Source organism: Mesocricetus auratus, unplaced genomic scaffold (genome assembly GCF_017639785.1).
Source record: "Mesocricetus auratus isolate SY011 unplaced genomic scaffold, BCM_Maur_2.0 Super-Scaffold_100003, whole genome shotgun sequence".
NCBI lineage: Eukaryota > Metazoa > Chordata > Mammalia > Rodentia > Cricetidae > Mesocricetus > Mesocricetus auratus.
In genome coordinates this window covers 49,676,888-49,696,097 of record NW_024429188.1, presented here as the reverse complement: position 1 = coordinate 49,696,097, position 19,210 = coordinate 49,676,888, and the positions used below count along the sequence as shown (strand labels likewise).

Genomic DNA, 19,210 nt, shown 5'->3' with positions numbered 1-19,210 from the left:
TGCTTTAAGGTAGTCCAAATATGTCTCAATATTTAGCCATATCCTCTGTAAAGTCAACTGTCTATATATGTTTATCATTTGTTGACCAGAAAAGAAAACAATCTGGAGTGTATGTAAAATTCTTAGTAGGCTGTAACAGATTAATAAGAGATCTCCAAGTGAGACCTTTCCTTTGCTTTTTTGAATCTCTGCCTTCTCTGAAAGGCACATGATTATTGTGAAATAGTACCAAATTGCTGTTTTGCGGGGGTGGGTTTCGAGACAGGGTTTCTGTGTGGCTTTGGAGGCTGTCCTGGAACTCCTCTGTAGACCAGGTTGGTCCAAACTCACAGAGATCTACCTACCTCTGCCTCCCTAGTGCTGGGATTAAAGGCATGTGCCACCACCGCCCAGCAAAATTACTGTGTTTTTAAGCCTACCTGCCCCATGCATATTCGATGTTGTCCCTGAAACTGGCTCCCTAAACATTGTCTGTGTAATTCCTTTTATTTGCACACTGCTGTTTTCTGTTTGGCATGTCTTTCTTCCGTTCACTTACTACAAGCTATATACACATTAACATTACCTATCATACTAAACTTACCTATTACTTGATTACCGAGTCAATAGAAAATGTTCGTATAAGTCTCAAAGAGCAAAGTACCTGGCCTGGTTATTCTTGGAGACAACCCATGCATTCATTGTGATATTTTTAAGGTTTCAAAGATTTTATTCTGAGGCCAGTTTTTAAAAGCAAAAAAATTGCATATATTTTCAATTATCGATCAAATTTACATACAAGGTTACAACCACTTTTTTAGATGTGGTGGGTGGCTCTGAAAAGAGCCTTTGGGTTTAGGATAGTGCAATAATCAGGAGCCTGTGGAGTCTAAGTTTAAGAGTGCTCTCCGCGAATGCGACGAGCCAGGTGGATGTCTTTCGGCATGATGGTCACCCGCTTGGCGTGGATGGCACACAGGTTGGTGTCTTCGAACAGCGCCACGAGGTAGGCCTCGCAGGCCTCCTGCAGCGCCATCAGCGCAGAGCTCTGGAAGCGCAGGTCAGTCTTGAAACCCTGGGCTATCTCACGCACCAAGTGCTGGAACGGCGCCCTGCGAATCAGCAACTCGGTGGTCTTCTGGTAGCGGCGGATCTCACGAAGCGCCACGGTGCCTGGGCGGTAGCGGCGCTGCTTCTTCTTCACTACGCCAGTAGCCGGTGCAGTCTTGCAAGCCACATTCATAGCTAGCGGCTTCCGTGGAGCCTTGCCTCCCGTCGACTTCCGCGCTGTCTGCTTGGTGCGTACCATCGTGAAGAAGCTCCTTTCTCCTCTGCTCCTCGAGTGTGCTAGGTGCCTTGAGGGCTCGGCTTTTATAGAGCCCACTGCATTCCTATTGGTCGCCCACCTGGTGGCGTGTTTCACTAGTGCACTCTGGGTGGCCCATGTGGTGATCCTCTTTACAGCCTGCCCCTTATATACTCTCCGGGTGGTCTTGCCACCAGGACTGTTAATGGAGGCTGTCTGTGTAGGCGTGGAGCATGGATTGTAGAAAAACTCAAGCCGTTTTTAAATTTTTCTTTCTTTCGTTTCTTTTCATTTCTTTTTTTTTTTTTTTTTTTACAATCCTGCCTCAACGGTCAAGTCACATAGAACCTTCTAGAACCTCTGGGTGTTTTCCTGAGTTTGTGATATTAGACCTAGAACAGTTTAAGGACTTCCGGAGCAAAGGCTGTAGGTGGTTCATCAGTTAAACTGTCTGTTCTTCCAGAGGACCAGTCCTCAACACCCAGCACCCACATGAAGGATTGCTTCCACCTTAATTCACCTCAGGGTCTTTCAAATCGTCTTCTGCTGATACCAGGCATGCAAGTGGTGCAGAATATGTAGGGGAAAAGGACGAGTCAAAGAAGCACACCCTGAGCAGAGCCAAAGAAACACACTTTGGCCCTGCAACCAGAACCAAGAAATGAACCCCGACCCTGAAACCAGTGCCAAAGAAACACATTTTGTCCCAGGAAATAGAGCCAGTGAAAGAAATGCATCCTGAACCTAAAATTGGAGCCAAAAGGCTAAAAAGGACCAGAAAAAGAAACACACTTTGGCCCTGAAACCAGAGCCAAATCTCACCCTAATCCTGTGCAGAAAACTAGCCAATCCTTGAGCAGGAGCTCTAGCCAATCGGAGCTCAGCACTAAATCTGACCAATCCCCACCCTGTAAACCCGATATAAACTGCGTTTCTGTTCAACTTGTGGCTGTTCGTGCTACCCTGCTGTCCCCTGCTACTCTGGCAGAGGGCAGCCATTCCTTGGTTTCTTTCTTCCAAAAAAAACCTTCAATAAGCTTTGGGTGAAATACTTTTGCGGTGGCAACAGAGCAGAGGAGACCCTGGGCAGAGCAGAGCAGAGCTAGCAGGGCTGTAACCCTTTTGCCAGGGAAAGCTTCTCTTGGATGAGCTCCAATCTGTGCTCTCCACTCTCCAGGAGTAGAGCTGAACTGTAACAACTTCTCCTGAGAAACCTCCTGCCGAGCAAAACTGCAACAGTGAGCGAACAGCCTCAGCTTGAAGATGCTGTCCTGCCTGAGTCGAGCCCATATACTGGGGAAGCCTTTCCCTGAGGCAGGGCTGTAAGCTGCTATGCTTACTGCAACCTGTGGTGGTCCTTGGCTCCCGAGCTCCAGGAAACCTTTCCATCTGAGTTGTGTAACACTCAGTATTTTGTGATCCTGAGCTCCAGGATACCTTTCCACCTGAGCTGTGTAAGACTCAGTAGTCTGTGACTCCTGAGCTCCAGGTTACCTTTCCACCTGAGCTGTGTAACACTCAGTATTCTGTGGCTCCAGAGCTCCAGGATACCTTTCCACGTGAGCTGTGTATCACTCAGTATTCTGTGACTCCCGAGCTCCAGGATACCTTTCCATCTGAGCTGTGTAACACTCAGTATTCTGTGACTCCTAGCTCCAGGATACCTGTCCACCTGAGCTGTGTAACACTCAGTATTCTGTGGCTCCAGAGCTCCCAGATACCTTTCCACGTGAGCTGTGTAACACTCAGTATTCTGTGACTCCAGAGCTCCAGGATACCTTTCCACGTGAGCTGTGTATCACTCAGTATTCTGTGGCTCCCCAGTGCCAGGATACCTGTTCCTTTCAAATTCCACCTAAATGCCAACACAGTATACATGTAAGCCAAATGCCTGTGATGCTAGGGTCTCTGGTCCTTGGCAGATACATGGTGTCTATCTGGTGAACTAGGATCTGTCTTCCTGTTCCCAAGTAGCTTTTTTGTTTGTTTTTTTTTTTTCGGTACAGGGTTTCTCTGTGGCTTTGGAAGTTGCCCTAGAACTAGCTATGGTACACCAGGCTGGCCTCAATCCCACAGAGAGCTGCCTGCCTCTGCCTCCCAAGTGCTGGGATTAAAGGAGATTGCCACCACTGCCTGGTTCCCAGTGGATTTTGTAAGCTCCACTCTGCGTGGCTGTGGGAATAGAGAGGGCGTAGAATGGCCTCAGTCCAAGGATCCTTGGCAGATGGGAGAAGAGGTCCTAGTGGGATATTTCTTAGTGCTGAGCAGTGGCTTGCTCCTGTAAAGCAAAGTGACGTGCCTCAAGGCTGTTAACCCTTGCTTATGTCTAGTGTATTTGGTGGTTGTCATCCTGGGAGAGATTTTTTGGATGGGTTCCCCATTCCTTATTTGGCTATCGTAAAGGATCTCATTGTTTGTTGCTAGGATGGACCACTCCCTACATGGTGGCTTATGGTGGCATCTGTCCCACTGCCCCAGGCTCACCTGGCTCTCACCCTCTTTGAGCAGAGCTGGGGGAGGAGGAATCTTTGAAGACTGAGGGGTTGTGCAGTTGCCTTGCCTCCTTGGCAAGGGTTGGGTGAGGTTGTAAGGGAGAAAAGTGAGCCCTTAGAAGGCACAGCACTTCAGACACTCAACTTCTTATGTTGATGTTTTCATTTTAAAATAAGGTTATTTATACAACCTGGCCAAGCTTTCCTTTCCCTCTTCTACTCCCAGGCCCTTCCCCAGCCCTTCCCCAGTCTCCCTCACCCCCATCCATTCCTCCTCTGTTTCTGTTTAGGAAAGGGCAGGTCTCCCATGGGAATAAACAAAACATGGCATATTTGATGCTGAATTTTACCCTCTTTTGTTAATAAATTGTGTCCCACATAAATAATCATTTATAATAGGTATTGAATTTTATTTAATACCTTTTCTGCATCTTTGTAATTGATCATATGATTTCTGACTATGCGCCTATGTGCTGAATAACATTCACTGATTTTACTGAAATATATTGAACAATCTCTCTGTCTATGTAAAGATGTCAGCTTGGTTGACGTAGATGGTCTTTTTGATGTGATGTTGAATTCACTTTGCATTTTGCATCTGTGTTCATCAGGGAGACTGGTTAGCCATCAGCAATTTTCTTTTTTTCTTTTTGCGATGTCTTTATCTGGTTTTGGATTCAGCATACTACTTGCTTCATTAAAATGCTCTAGACTACAGGGGCCATTTCATTAAAATCAGGAATAAGGTGAGAATGCCCACTTTCTTAAATATTTATCTTTTTTAAAAATCCTCAAACCGTGGGCCGAGTATTGGTGTCGCTGGCCTTTAATCCCAGCACGCGGGAGGCAGAGGCAGGCAGAACTCTGTGAGTTTGAGACCAGCCTGGTCCACAGAGCGAGTTCTAGGACAGCCTCCAAAACAATACAGAGAAACCCTGTCTCGAAAAAGCAAAAACAAAACAATCCTCAATCCATTTATTCACAGCAAAGTCTGGGTACCTGTGAACAATGTGAGGGGCAGGTAGGGAGTCGTGTGCGAACCAGCAAAGGACTCCTTGCAGGGGTGCTGCCACCCTGGTAATGCTGTGAGGTCAGGCCATCACTGGCCAGCAGAGCATAAAAAAATACATGTGGGCATGTGTGGGCAACAGGGACATCATAGGACAGCCACCTCGGAGAGCCATTGGGGACATGGAGACACAGGGATAGAGAGAATGCTGGGCACGGGAACAGGACACAGGACACGTGAAGCTACAGAGGCACACAGTCACAAAGGAGGCAGTGGGTAAGAGACGACATGGTGAGGTGACAAAGAAGTAGGGTTAAAGCCCGCCGTTGGTGGCGCACACCTTTAACCCCAGCACTCGGGAGGCAGAGGCAGGCGGATCTCTGTGAGGTTGAGGCCAGCCTGGTCTACAGAGCAAGTTCCAGGGTAGCATCCAAAACAATACAGAAAAACCCTGTCTCGAAAAACAAAAAAGAAAGTAAGAAAGGAAGAAAGGAAGGAAGGAAAGAAGGAAGGAAGGAAGAAAGAAAGAACGAATGAAAGAAAGAACGAAAGAAAGAAAACAAAGAAGTAGGGTTGAACTTCTGTGCTGTTCTGCACACTACCCAGCAGACTTCCCCATCAGCCACTCAGGTCCCGGTATTTGCAGTCAAGACACACTGAGGTAAGGGGAAGCAGTGGAGACAGTGGGTCATTTTCCCTCAGGGTCAAGCATGGGACCCGGAGGAGAGCATCTGCAGGTCTAACGCTGGGCTGTTCCTTTAGGGTCCTTGTCATAGCTACAGCTGCCCCCAGTATTGGCATTTACTCCCTTGTGTCCAAAGAGAATTCCATACCAAGGCTTGTGGCAGTAGGGCTGGCCGTCATGCTCAGCATAGCGGCCAGGGGTCAGTGTCTTGGAGCGACACTCCCAGCACAGGAAGAGCTGGCTGCAGCAGGTCACCTTCTCAGCAAAGCACACCCTCTTGTTGCATTGCAGACAATTATTGGGTGTCCCAGTGAATGTGATGACACTAGAGGCTTTGCTGGGACCGTTGGGGGTCCGCTGGTCTTCTATTCTTCGGTTCGCACCACAGGGACCTCAATGGGGCCAATGTTACCTGAGGCCTGAGGCTCTCAGTCAGAGGCTTCTCTTAGACATAGGAACCAGAGTGCCCCATATTCATGCCTTTGGGTCCAAACAGTGTGGCATACACAGCAGGGTTTGTGGTAGAAAGGTTACCCATCATGCTCAGCATGGCCCCGGGAGGTCAGCGTCTTGTTGCAGTGCTCACACTTGAGACAGAACTTGTGCCAGTCCTTGCCTAGGGAGCTCACCTTCTCAGAAAATTACAAGGTCTTGTCACAGCTGGCACACTTGGAGGCCATGGTTGGCGTGCTCGGTCGGTCCGTGCCCTCCACCCGCGCTGGTCTCTGCTTCAATATATATCGTGAATACACCTTATTCAATATAGTATCTGAAGTATTAGCTAAAGTAATAAGAGAAAGAATAAGAGGGATACAGACACGAAGAGTCAAATTATCCACTTGATATGTATATGATTCTATACATAATAGATTGTATCAGAAAACTTTTAGATTTCACAAGTACTTGCAGGAAAATGGCAGGATACCAAATTATCACACAAAAATCACTAGATGTACAAAAAACAAACGTGTTGAGTGTTAAATCAAGTAAACAACCCCATTTTCAGTGGCCTTAAAAATATTTTAGTGGCTAAACAAATGGTTCAGTTAGTAGGAGCACTTGATAAATAAGAAAAGGACCTAAGGTAGAATCCTCAGAACCTATACTTAAAAAGAAAAGGCAGGCATGGCTATGTGTTCATAAACGTAGCATTGTTAGGGACAGAGACAAGAGGATACTGAAGCTTGCTGGTCACCATCCTAACTGCAGGCTCAATTTGCAACCCAGTCACAAAGGAATGGATGGACAGTGATGGAAGCATAAAAGATTCTACATAGTCAAAGAAATCTGAACATAAAAAAGAATGCTGTAAGCCGGGCATTGGTGGCGCACACCTTTAATCCCAGCACTCGGGAGGCAGAGTCAGGAGGATCTCTGTGAGTTCGAGGCCAGCCTGGTCTACAAAGTGAGTTCCAGGACAGCCTCCAAAGCCACAGAGAAACCCTGTCTCGAAAAACCAAAAAAAAAAAAAAAAAAAAAGAATGCTGTAGATATCATGAAAACTGATTTCAGGTTATACATACAGCAGCAGGAAAAAAGTAGCATGCTCATGGCACAAAAAGAGAAACGCAGATAAATGGAATAGAAGAGAGGACCATGATATAAACCCATGTGAATACAGCCAACTGATTCTAAAGATGTACAAAAGTGCATTGAAGAAAGGTCAGTTTCCTCATTAAATGATGCTGGGAGATCTGGCTATGCATATAAAGAAGAATGAACTAGATCCCTGTCTGTTAGCCTATATAAAAGTCAACTCGTCCTGGATCAGTGTAAATGATATAATACTTTAAATTCTGAAACCGTCGTGAGAAAAAGAGAGAAAACACATCAAGCACAAGCAAGGATTCCTGAGCAGGACTCTACTTGCTCAGAAAATAAGCCTAACAGTAGACAAATGGCACTCATGAAATGAAGAAAGTTCCAAGCTGCAAAGGAAACAACTAAGACAAGAGGAAGCCTGAAGATTGGGAGGAAATCTTTGTTAGCTGCATAGCAGACAGAGGCTTAATACTGAGAATGCACAAAGAGTGAAAAAAACCCTACAGAAATCAAGCAACTCAATGTAATAAATAGATAGATCTCTCAAAGGATATAGCAAAACGTCCAATTAATACAAGAAAAAAATGTTCAACTTCACTGTCTTTGATGGTTAATATTGATTGTCAATTTGGCAGGATATAAAATCACCACAGAAAGGAGCCCCTGGACGAGTGTGTGAGGGATTATCTAGATTAGGTTAATTAAAACCTAACCCCAGGGATTCATCATTCTGTGGCCAGAGTCCTGGTTGCATCAAAAGGAGAAAGGTAGATGAACATCAGCGTTCTCTCTCTGTGTCCTAACTGGGAATCGGTGTGACTAGCTGCCTCACACTCCTGCTGTCCTGTCTTCCTCAACCTAAGTCTTCAATTTGTGAGCCAGAATAAATTCTTCCTCCCTGAAATTCTGCTTCAGATACTTTGTCACAGCAACAAGAAAAGAAATGGACGCATTGGTCATTCAGGAAATTCAAATTCAAATTACCTTGTGATTCCATCTAATTGTAATCATAATGGCAGTCTTTAAGAAAACAGATACAGCCCAATGTAGTGGCACGTGCCTTTAATACTATCTATCACTCAGGGATGCAGAGACTGGCAGATCTCTATGAGTCTGAGGCCAGCCTGGTCTACAGAGTGAGTTCCAGGACAGACAAGGCTACACAGAGAAACCCGGTCTCGAAAAAGCAAAAAGGAAAAACACTTTCATGTGAGGTTCTAGTAGTGCTCGCGTTCCTGCTTCATCTTCACACTTTCCTGCTTGTCCTGTAATGGGAACTGAGAGTACTTCTGAAGACCAAAAAAAAAAAAAAAAAAAAAAAAAGCCTCTGTAACATATCGATCACTGATGCAATCTGCTTTTTTGCTTTTTTTTTCAAGACAGGGTTCCTGTGTGTGTAGCTCTGATGGGCCTCAAACACATAGAAATCCACCTGCCTCTGCCTCCTAAGTGCTGGGATTAAAGGTGTGTGCCACTGCCACCCATCTGCCATCTGCTTTCTTAAATAGTGTTCTCCAGATGAGTGGATTGAGGGTAGAAATCAAATTTTGATCCTTTCTCATCTCCTTTGTTCCAGAGAGAAGCTCTATTGATTAGCAAGTGTGCATCTTTTAATTCTTTGTTGAAGTCAATCAATCAATCAATCAATCAATCAATCAATCAATCAATGAGTTCTATTCTACCATGTGGGTTCTGGGGATCAAACTCAGGTCATCAGGCTTGGTAGCAGTCACTTTTACTGTCTGAACCATGTCACCAGTCCACGTGCATGTTTTTTAAAGGAGGAAATTGGGTTTCTATTTGCAGCTGAACTTTTGAGTTGCTGATATTGCTCAGATAGGTATGTCTGTACTTATTTAAGGAAAGCATATACATTTTTTGAAGGACAATTGTTCTCTCCTTGGGGATTTACTCAGGTTAATGAAGAGAGTTTTGCTTTAAGGTAGTCCAAATATGTCTCAATATTTAGCCATATCCTCTGTAAAGTCAACTGTCTATATATGTTTATCATTTGTTGACCAGAAAAGAAAACAATCTGGAGTGTATGTAAAATTCTTAGTAGGCTGTAACAGATTAATAAGAGATCTCCAAGTGAGACCTTTCCTTTGCTTTTTTGAATCTCTGCCTTCTCTGAAAGGCACATGATTATTGTGAAATAGTACCAAATTGCTGTTTTGCGGGGGTGGGTTTCGAGACAGGGTTTCTGTGTGGCTTTGGAGGCTGTCCTGGAACTCCCTCTGTAGACCAGGTTGGTCCAAACTCACAGAGATCTACCTACCTCTGCCTCCCTAGTGCTGGGATTAAAGGCATGTGCCACCACCGCCCAGCAAAATTACTGTGTTTTTAAGCCTACCTGCCCCATGCATATTCGATGTTGTCCCTGAAACTGGCTCCCTAAACATTGTCTGTGTAATTCCTTTTATTTGCACACTGCTGTTTTCTGTTTGGCATGTCTTTCTTCCGTTCACTTACTACAAGCTATATACACATTAACATTACCTATCATACTAAACTTACCTATTACTTGATTACCGAGTCAATAGAAAATGTTCGTATAAGTCTCAAAGAGCAAAGTACCTGGCCTGGTTATTCTTGGAGACAACCCATGCATTCATTGTGATATTTTTAAGGTTTCAAAGATTTTATTCTGAGGCCAGTTTTTAAAAGCAAAAAAATTGCATATATTTTCAATTATCGATCAAATTTACATACAAGGTTACAACCACTTTTTTAGATGTGGTGGGTGGCTCTGAAAAGAGCCTTTGGGTTTAGGATAGTGCAATAATCAGGAGCCTGTGGAGTCTAAGTTTAAGAGTGCTCTCCGCGAATGCGACGAGCCAGGTGGATGTCTTTCGGCATGATGGTCACCCGCTTGGCGTGGATGGCACACAGGTTGGTGTCTTCGAACAGCGCCACGAGGTAGGCCTCGCAGGCCTCCTGCAGCGCCATCAGCGCAGAGCTCTGGAAGCGCAGGTCAGTCTTGAAACCCTGGGCTATCTCACGCACCAAGTGCTGGAACGGCGCCCTGCGAATCAGCAACTCGGTGGTCTTCTGGTAGCGGCGGATCTCACGAAGCGCCACGGTGCCTGGGCGGTAGCGGCGCTGCTTCTTCTTCACTACGCCAGTAGCCGGTGCAGTCTTGCAAGCCACATTCATAGCTAGCGGCTTCCGTGGAGCCTTGCCTCCCGTCGACTTCCGCGCTGTCTGCTTGGTGCGTACCATCGTGAAGAAGCTCCTTTCTCCTCTGCTCCTCGAGTGTGCTAGGTGCCTTGAGGGCTCGGCTTTTATAGAGCCCACTGCATTCCTATTGGTCGCCCACCTGGTGGCGTGTTTCACTAGTGCACTCTGGGTGGCCCATGTGGTGATCCTCTTTACAGCCTGCCCCTTATATACTCTCCGGGTGGTCTTGCCACCAGGACTGTTAATGGAGGCTGTCTGTGTAGGCGTGGAGCATGGATTGTAGAAAAACTCAAGCCGTTTTTAAATTTTTCTTTCTTTCGTTTCTTTTCATTTCTTTTTTTTTTTTTTTTTTTTTTTACAATCCTGCCTCAACGGTCAAGTCACATAGAACCTTCTAGAACCTCTGGGTGTTTTCCTGAGTTTGTGATATTAGACCTAGAACAGTTTAGGGACTTCCGGAGCAAAGGCTGTAGGTGGTTCATCAGTTAAACTGTCTGTTCTTCCAGAGGACCAGTCCTCAACACCCAGCACCCACATGAAGGATTGCTTCCACCTTAATTCACCTCAGGGTCTTTCAAACCGTCTTCTGCTGGGACCAGACATGCAAGTGGTGCAGAGTATGTAGGGGAAAAGGACGAGTCAAAGAAGCACACCCTGAGCAGAGCCAAAGAAACACACTTTGGCCCTGCAACCAGAACCAAGAAATGAACCCCGACCCTGAAACCAGTGCCAAAGAAACACATTTTGTCCCAGGAAATAGAGCCAGTGAAAGAAATGCATCCTGAACCTAAAATTGGAGCCAAAAGGCTAAAAAGGACCAGAAAAAGAAACACACTTTGGCCCTGAAACCAGAGCCAAATCTCACCCTAATCCTGTGCAGAAAACTAGCCAATCCTTGAGCAGGAGCTCTAGCCAATCGGAGCTCAGCACTAAATCTGACCAATCCCCACCCTGTAAACCCGATATTAACTGCGTTTCTGTTCAACTTGTGGCTGTTCGTGCTACCCTGCTGTCCCCTGCTACTCTGGCAGAGGGCAGCCATTCCTTGGTTTCTTTCTTCCAAAAAAAACCTTCAATAAGCTTTGGGTGAAATACTTTTGCGGTGGCAACAGAGCAGAGGAGACCCTGGGCAGAGCAGAGCAGAGCGAGCAGGGCTGTAACCCTTTTGCCAGGGAAAGCTTCTCTTGGATGAGCTCCAATCTGTGCTCTCCACTCTCCAGGAGTAGAGCTGAACTGTAACAACTTCTCCTGAGAAACCTCCTGCCGAGCAAAACTGCAACAGTGAGCGAACAGCCTCAGCTTGAAGATGCTGTCCTGCCTGAGTCGAGCCCATATACTGGGGAAGCCTTTCCCTGAGGCAGGGCTGTAAGCTGCTATGCTTACTGCAACCTGTGGTGGTCCTTGGCCCCCGAGCTCCAGGAAACCTTTCCATCTGAGTTGTGTAACACTCAGTATTTTGTGATCCTGAGCTCCAGGATACCTTTCCACCTGAGCTGTGTAAGACTCAGTAGTCTGTGACTCCTGAGCTCCAGGTTACCTTTCCACCTGAGCTGTGTAACACTCAGTATTCTGTGGCTCCAGAGCTCCAGGATACCTTTCCACGTGAGCTGTGTATCACTCAGTATTCTGTGACTCCCGAGCTCCAGGATACCTTTCCATCTGAGCTGTGTAACACTCAGTATTCTGTGACTCCTAGCTCCAGGATACCTGTCCACCTGAGCTGTGTAACACTCAGTATTCTGTGGCTCCAGAGCTCCCAGATACCTTTCCACGTGAGCTGTGTAACACTCAGTATTCTGTGACTCCAGAGCTCCAGGATACCTTTCCACGTGAGCTGTGTATCACTCAGTATTCTGTGGCTCCCCAGTGCCAGGATACCTGTTCCTTTCAAATTCCACCTAAATGCCAACACAGTATACATGTAAGCCAAATGCCTGTGATGCTAGGGTCTCTGGTCCTTGGCAGATACATGGTGTCTATCTGGTGAACTAGGATCTGTCTTCCTGTTCCCAAGTAGCTTTTTTGTTTGTTTGTTTTTTTTTTCGGTACAGGGTTTCTCTGTGGCTTTGGAAGTTGCCCTAGAACTAGCTATGGTACACCAGGCTGGCCTCAATCCCACAGAGAGCTGCCTGCCTCTGACTCCCAAGTGCTGGGATTAAAGGAGATTGCCACCACTGCCTGGTTCCCAGTGGATTTTGTAAGCTCCACTCTGCGTGGCTGTGGGAATAGAGAGGGCGTAGAATGGCCTCAGTCCAAGGATCCTTGGCAGATGGGAGAAGAGGTCCTAGTGGGATATTTCTTAGTGCTGAGCAGTGGCTTGCTCCTGTAAAGCAAAGTGACGTGCCTCAAGGCTGTTAACCCTTGCTTATGTCTAGTGTATTTGGTGGTTGTCATCCTGGGAGAGATTTTTTGGATGGGTTCCCCATTCCTTATTTGGCTATCGTAAAGGATCTCATTGTTTGTTGCTAGGATGGACCACTCCCTACATGGTGGCTTATGGTGGCATCTGTCCCACTGCCCCAGGCTCACCTGGCTCTCACCCTCTTTGAGCAGAGCTGGGGGAGGAGGAATCTTTGAAGACTGAGGGGTTGTGCAGTTGCCTTGCCTCCTTGGCAAGGGGTGGGTGAGGTTGTAAGGGAGAAAAGTGATCCCTTAGAAGGCACAGCACTTCAGACACTCAACTTCTTATGTTGATGTTTTCATTTTAAAATAAGTTTATTTATACAACCTGGCCAAGCTTTCCTTTCCCTCTTCTACTCCCAGGCCCTTCCCCAGCCCTTCCCCAGTCTCCCTCACCCCCATCCATTCCTCCTCTGTTTCTGTATAGGAAAGGGCAGGTCTCCCATGAGAATAAACAAAACATGGCATATTTGATGCTGAATTTTACCCTCTTTTTTAAATAAATTGTGTCCCACATAAATAATCATTTATCATAGGTATTGAATTTTATTTAATACCTTTTCTGCATCTTTGTAATTGATCATATGATTTCTGACTATGCGCCTATGTGCTGAATAACATTCATTGATTTTACTGAAATATATTGAACAATCTCTCTGTCTATGTAAAGATGCCAGCTTGGTTGACGTAGATGGTCTTTTTGATGTGATGTTGAATTCACTTTGCATTTTGCATCTGTGTTCATCAGGGAGACTGGTTAGCCATCAGCAATTTTCTTTTTTCTTTTTGCGATGTCTTTATCTGGTTTTGGATTCAGCATACTACTTGCTTCATTAAAATGCTCTAGACTACAGGGGCCATTTCATTAAAATCAGGAATAAGGTGAGAATGCCCACTTTCTTAAATATTTATCTTTTTTAAAAATCCTCAAACCGTGGGCCGAGTATTGGTGTCGCTGGCCTTTAATCCCAGCACGCGGGAGGCAGAGGCAGGCAGAACTCTGTGAGTTTGAGACCAGCCTGGTCCACAGAGCGAGTTCTAGGACAGCCTCCAAAACAATACAGAGAAACCCTGTCTCGAAAAAGCAAAAACAAAACAATCCTCAATCCATTTATTCACAGCAAAGTCTGGGTACCTGTGAACAATGTGAGGGGCAGGTAGGGAGTCGTGTGCGAACCAGCAAAGGACTCCTTGCAGGGGTGCTGCCACCCTGGTAATGCTGTGAGGTCAGGCCATCACTGGCCAGCAGAGCATAAAAAAATACATGTGGGCATGTGTGGGCAACAGGGACATCATAGGACAGCCACCTCGGAGAGCCATTGGGGACATGGAGACACAGGGATAGAGAGAATGCTGGGCACGGGAACAGGACACAGGACACGTGAAGCTACAGAGGCACACAGTCACAAAGGAGGCAGTGGGTAAGAGACGACATGGTGAGGTGACAAAGAAGTAGGGTTAAAGCCCGCCGTTGGTGGCGCACACCTTTAACCCCAGCACTCGGGAGGCAGAGGCAGGCGGATCTCTGTGAGGTTGAGGCCAGCCTGGTCTACAGAGCAAGTTCCAGGGTAGCATCCAAAACAATACAGAAAAACCCTGTCTCGAAAAACAAAAAAGAAAGTAAGAAAGGAAGAAAGGAAGGAAGGAAAGAAGGAAGGAAGGAAGAAAGAAAGAACGAATGAAAGAAAGAACGAAAGAAAGAAAACAAAGAAGTAGGGTTGAACTTCTGTGCTGTTCTGCACACTACCCAGCAGACTTCCCCATCAGCCACTCAGGTCCCGGTATTTGCAGTCAAGACACACTGAGGTAAGGGGAAGCAGTGGAGACAGTGGGTCATTTTCCCTCAGGGTCAAGCATGGGACCCGGAGGAGAGCATCTGCAGGTCTAACGCTGGGCTGTTCCTTTAGGGTCCTTGTCATAGCTACAGCTGCCCCCAGTATTGGCATTTACTCCCTTGTGTCCAAAGAGAATTCCATACCAAGGCTTGTGGCAGTAGGGCTGGCCGTCATGCTCAGCATAGCGGCCAGGGGTCAGTGTCTTGGAGCGACACTCCCAGCACAGGAAGAGCTGGCTGCAGCAGGTCACCTTCTCAGCAAAGCACACCCTCTTGTTGCATTGCAGACAATTATTGGGTGTCCCAGTGAATGTGATGACACTAGAGGCTTTGCTGGGACCGTTGGGGGTCCGCTGGTCTTCTATTCTTCGGTTCGCACCACAGGGACCTCAATGGGGCCAATGTTACCTGAGGCCTGAGGCTCTCAGTCAGAACCTTCTCTTTGACCTAGGAACCAGAGCACCCCATATTCACGCCTTTGGGTCCAAACAGTGTGACATACACAGCAGGGTTTGTGGTAGAAAGGTTTCCCATCATGCTCAGCATGGCCCCGGGAGGTCAGCGTCTTGTTGCAGCGCTCACATATGAGACAGAACTTGTGCCAGTCCTTGCCTAGGGAGCTCACCTTCTCAGAAAAGTACAAGGTCTTGTCACAGCTGGGACACTTGGAAGCCATGGTTGGCGTGCTCGGTCGGTCTTCGCCCTCCACCCGCGCTGGTCTCTGCTTCAATATATATCGTGAATACCCCTTATTCAATATAGTATCTGAAGTTTTAGCTAAAATAATAAGAGAAAGAAATAAGAGGCATACAGACAGGAAGAGTCAAATTATCCTCATGTGAGGTGATATGATTCTATATATAATAGATTATATCAGAAAACTTTTAGATTTCACAAGTACTTGCAGGAAAAATTGCAGGATAGAAAATAATCACACAAAAATCACTACATGTACATATAACAAATATGTTGATAATTGAATCAAGAAAACAACCCCGTTTTCAGGTGCCTTAAAAATATTTTAGTGGCTAAATAAATGTTTCAGAGATTAGGAACTCTTGATAAATAAGAAGAGAACCTAAGGTTGAATTCTCAGAACCTATTCTTAAAAAAGGCAGGCACGGCTATGTGTTCATAAACTTAGCATTGTTAGGGACAGAGACAAGAGGATACTGAAGCTTGCTGGTCAGCAGCTTAGCTGCAGGCTCAATTTGCAACCCAGTCTCAAAGGAATGGATGGACAGTGATGGAAGCATAAAAGAGTCTACATAGTCAAAGAAATCTGAACATAAAAAAGAATGCTGTAGATATCATGAAAACTGATTCCAGGTTATACATACAGCGGCAGGAACAAAGTAGCATGCTAATGGCACAAAAAGAGACACGCAGATATATGGAATAGAAGAGAGGACCATGATATAAACCCATGTGAATACAGCCAACTGATTCTAAAGATGTACAAAAGTGCATTGAAGAAAGGTCAGTGCTCTCATCAAATGATGCTGGGAGATCTGGCTATCCATATAAAGAAGAATGAAGCTAGATCCCTGTCTGTTAGCCTATACAAAAGTCAACTCCTAGTGCATCAGTGTCAATGATATAATACTTTAAACTCTGAAACTGTCATGAGAAAAAGGATAGAAAACACTTCAAGCACAAGCAAGGATTCCTGAGCAGGACTCTACTTGCTCAGAAAATAAGCCTAAGAGTCGACAAATGGGATTCATGAAATGAAGAAAGTTCCAAGCTGGGAAGGAAACAACTAAGACAAGAGGAAGCCGGAAGAATGGGAGGAAGTCTTTGCCAGGTGCATAGCAGATAGAAGCTTAATACCGAGGATGCACAAAGAGTGAAAAAAAACCCTACAGAAATCAAACACCTCAATCATAGCAATAACAGATAGTTCTTTCAAAGGATAAACTAAAATGTAAAATAAATGCGTGAAAAATTGTTCAACCTCAGTATCTATGATGGTTAATATTGACTGTCAATATGGCAGGATCTAAAATCACCACAGAAAGGAGCCCCTGGACGAGTCTGTGAAGGATTATCTAGATTAGGTTAATTAAAACCTAACCCCAGGCATTCTTCATTCTGTGGCCAGAGTCCTGGTTGCATCAAAAGGAGAAAGGTAGCTGAACATCTGCGTTCTGTCTCTGTGTCCTAACTGGGAATCGGTGTGACTAGCTGCCTCACACTCCTGCTGTCCTGTCTTCCTCAACCTAAGTCTTCAATTTGTGAGCCAGAATAAATTCTTCCTCCCTGAAATTCTGCTTCAGATACTTTGTCACAGCAACAAGTAAAGAAAGGACACATTGGTCAATCAGGAAATTCAAATTCAAATTTGAGGTTCCATCTAATTGTAATCATAATGGCAGTCTTTAAGAAAACAGATACAGCCCAATGTAGTGGCACGTGCCTTTAATACTATCTATCACTCAGGGATGCAGAGACAGGCAGGTCTCTATGAGTTTGAGGCCAGCCTGGTCTACAGAGTGAGTTCCAGGACAGATAAGGCTACACAAAGAAACCCGGTCTTGAAAAAGCAAAAAGGAAAAACACTTGCATGTGAGGTTCTAGTAGTGCTCGAGTTACTGCATCATATTCAAACTTTCCTGCTTGTCCTGTAATGGGAACTGAGAGTCCTTCTGAAGACCAAAAAAAAAAAAAAAAAGCCTGTATAACATATCGATCTCTTATGCAATCTGCTTGATTGATTTTTTCTTTTAAAGTCAGGATTTCTGTGTGTGTAGCCCTGGCTGGCCTCAAACTCATAGAATTCCACCTGCCTCTGTCTCCCAAGTGCTGGGATTAAAGGTGTGTGCCACTGCCACCCATCTACCATCTGCTTTCTTAAATAGTGTTCTCTGGATGAATGGATTGAGGGTAGCAGATTTAGTAGAAATCAAATTTTGATCCTATCTCATCTCCTTTTTCCTGAGAGAAGCTCTATTGATTAGCAAATGTGTGTCTTTCAAACCTTTGTTGCATTCAATCAATCAATCAATCAATCAGTTCTATTCCGTCATGTAGGTTCTGGGGATCAAACTCAGGTCATCAGACTTGGTAGGAGTCACTTTTACTGTCTGAACGATGTCACCATTCCACTTGCATTTTTTTAAAGGAGAAAATTGGGTTTCTATTTGCACCTGAACTTTTGAGCTGCTGATATTGCTCAGATACCTCTGTCTGTATTTATTTTTTGGAGGATAATTGTTCTCTCCTTGGGGATTTACTCAGGTTAATGAAGAGAGTTTTGCTTTAAGGTAGGACCAATATGTCTCAATATTTAGCCATATATTGTGTAAAGTCAACTGGCTATGTATGTATATCATTTGTTGACCAGAAAAGCAAACTATCTGGAGTGTATATAAAATACTTTGTAGGCTTTAACAGATTAATAAGAGATCTCCCAGTGAGACCTTTCCTTTGCTTTTTGAATCTCTGCCTTCTCTGAAAGGCACATGATTATTGTGAAATGGTAGCAAATTGCTGTGTTTTTTTTTTTGGGGCGGATGGGTTTCGAGACAGGGTTTCTGTGTGGCTTTGGAGGCTGTCCTGGGAACGCGCTCTGTAGACCAGGCTGGTCCAAACTCACAGAGATCTACTTGCCTCTGAGTCCCTAGTGCTGGGATTAAAGGCATGTGCCACCACTGCCCAGCAAAATTACTGTGTTTTTAAGCCTACATGCCACATGCATCTTCTATGCCAGTCCCTGAAACTGGCTCCCTAAACTTTGTCTGTGTAATCCCTATTATTTGCACACTGCTGTTTTCTGTTTGGCATGTCTTTCTTCCGTTCACTTACTAAAAGCCTGTATACTCATTAACATCAGCTATCATACTAAACTGAACTATTAATTGAATACTGAGTCAATAGAAAATGTTCGTATAAGGCCTCAAAGAACAAAATACCTGGCCTCGTTATTCTTGGAGACATCCCATGCATTCATTGTGATTTTTTTAAGGTTTCAAAATTTTTATTCTGAGGCCAGTTTTTAAAAGCAAAAAAATTGCATATATTTTCAATTATCAATCAAATTTACATACAAGGTTACAACCACTTTTTTAGATGTGGTGGGTGGCTCTGAAAAGAGCCTTTGGGTTTAGGATAGTGCAATAATCAGGAGCCTGTGGAGTCTAAGTTTAAGAGTGCTCTCCGCGAATGCGACGAGCCAGGTGGATGTCTTTCGGCATGATGGTCACCCGCTTGGCGTGGATGGCACACAGGTTGGTGTCTTCGAACAGCGCCACGAGGTAGGCCTCGCAGGCCTCCTGCAGTGCCATCAGCGCAGAGCTCTGGAAGCGCAGGTCAGTCTTGAAACCCTGGGCTATCTCACGCACCAAGTGCTGGAACGGCGCCCTGCGAATCAGCAACTCGGTGGTCTTCTGGTAGCGGCGGATCTCACGAAGCGCCACGGTGCCTGGGCGGTAGCGGTGCTGCTTCTTCTTCACTACGCCAGTAACCGGTGCAGTCTTGCAAGCCACATTCATAGCTAGCTGCTTCCGCGGAGCCTTGCCTCCTGTCGACTTCCGCGCTGTCTGCTTGGTGCGTACCATCGTGAAGAAGCCCCTTTCTCCTCTGCTCCTCGAGTGTGCTAGGTGCCTTGAGGGCTCGGCTTTTATAGAGCCCACTGCATTCCTATTGGTCGCCCACCTGGTGGCGTGTTTCACTAGTGCACTCTGGGTGGCCCATGTGGTGATCCTCTTTACAGCCTGCCCCTTATATACTCTCCGGGTGGTCTTGCCACCAGGACTGTTAATGGAGGCTGTCTGTGTAGGCG

The 19,210-nt window shown here is 45.6% G+C and overlaps 2 protein-coding genes and 1 pseudogene across 2 annotated transcripts; all 3 read right to left on the bottom strand.

Annotated features, from left to right (window-relative positions):
* Positions 1 to 664: 664 nt before the first annotated feature.
* LOC121139838 (histone H3-like) lies at positions 665 to 1,308 on the bottom strand. The gene has a single exon (XM_040743840.1). The coding sequence runs from the start codon at positions 1,286 to 1,288 to the stop codon at positions 875 to 877; it is 414 nt and encodes a 137-aa protein (XP_040599774.1). The 5' UTR covers positions 1,289 to 1,308; the 3' UTR covers positions 665 to 874.
* A 4,217-nt stretch (positions 1,309 to 5,525) lies between these two features.
* On the bottom strand, positions 5,526 to 6,151 carry LOC121139769 (annotated as a pseudogene).
* A 3,460-nt stretch (positions 6,152 to 9,611) lies between these two features.
* Positions 9,612 to 18,986, bottom strand: LOC121139768. Its single transcript, XM_040743754.1, has 4 exons — positions 18,583 to 18,986; positions 14,572 to 14,793; positions 12,723 to 12,801; positions 9,612 to 10,448 (listed from the first exon to the last, which is right to left on the bottom strand). The coding sequence occupies exons 1-4, from the start codon at positions 18,984 to 18,986 to the stop codon at positions 9,822 to 9,824; spliced, it is 1,332 nt and encodes a 443-aa protein (XP_040599688.1). The 3' UTR covers positions 9,612 to 9,821.
* Between the last annotated feature and the right edge of the window lie 224 nt (positions 18,987 to 19,210).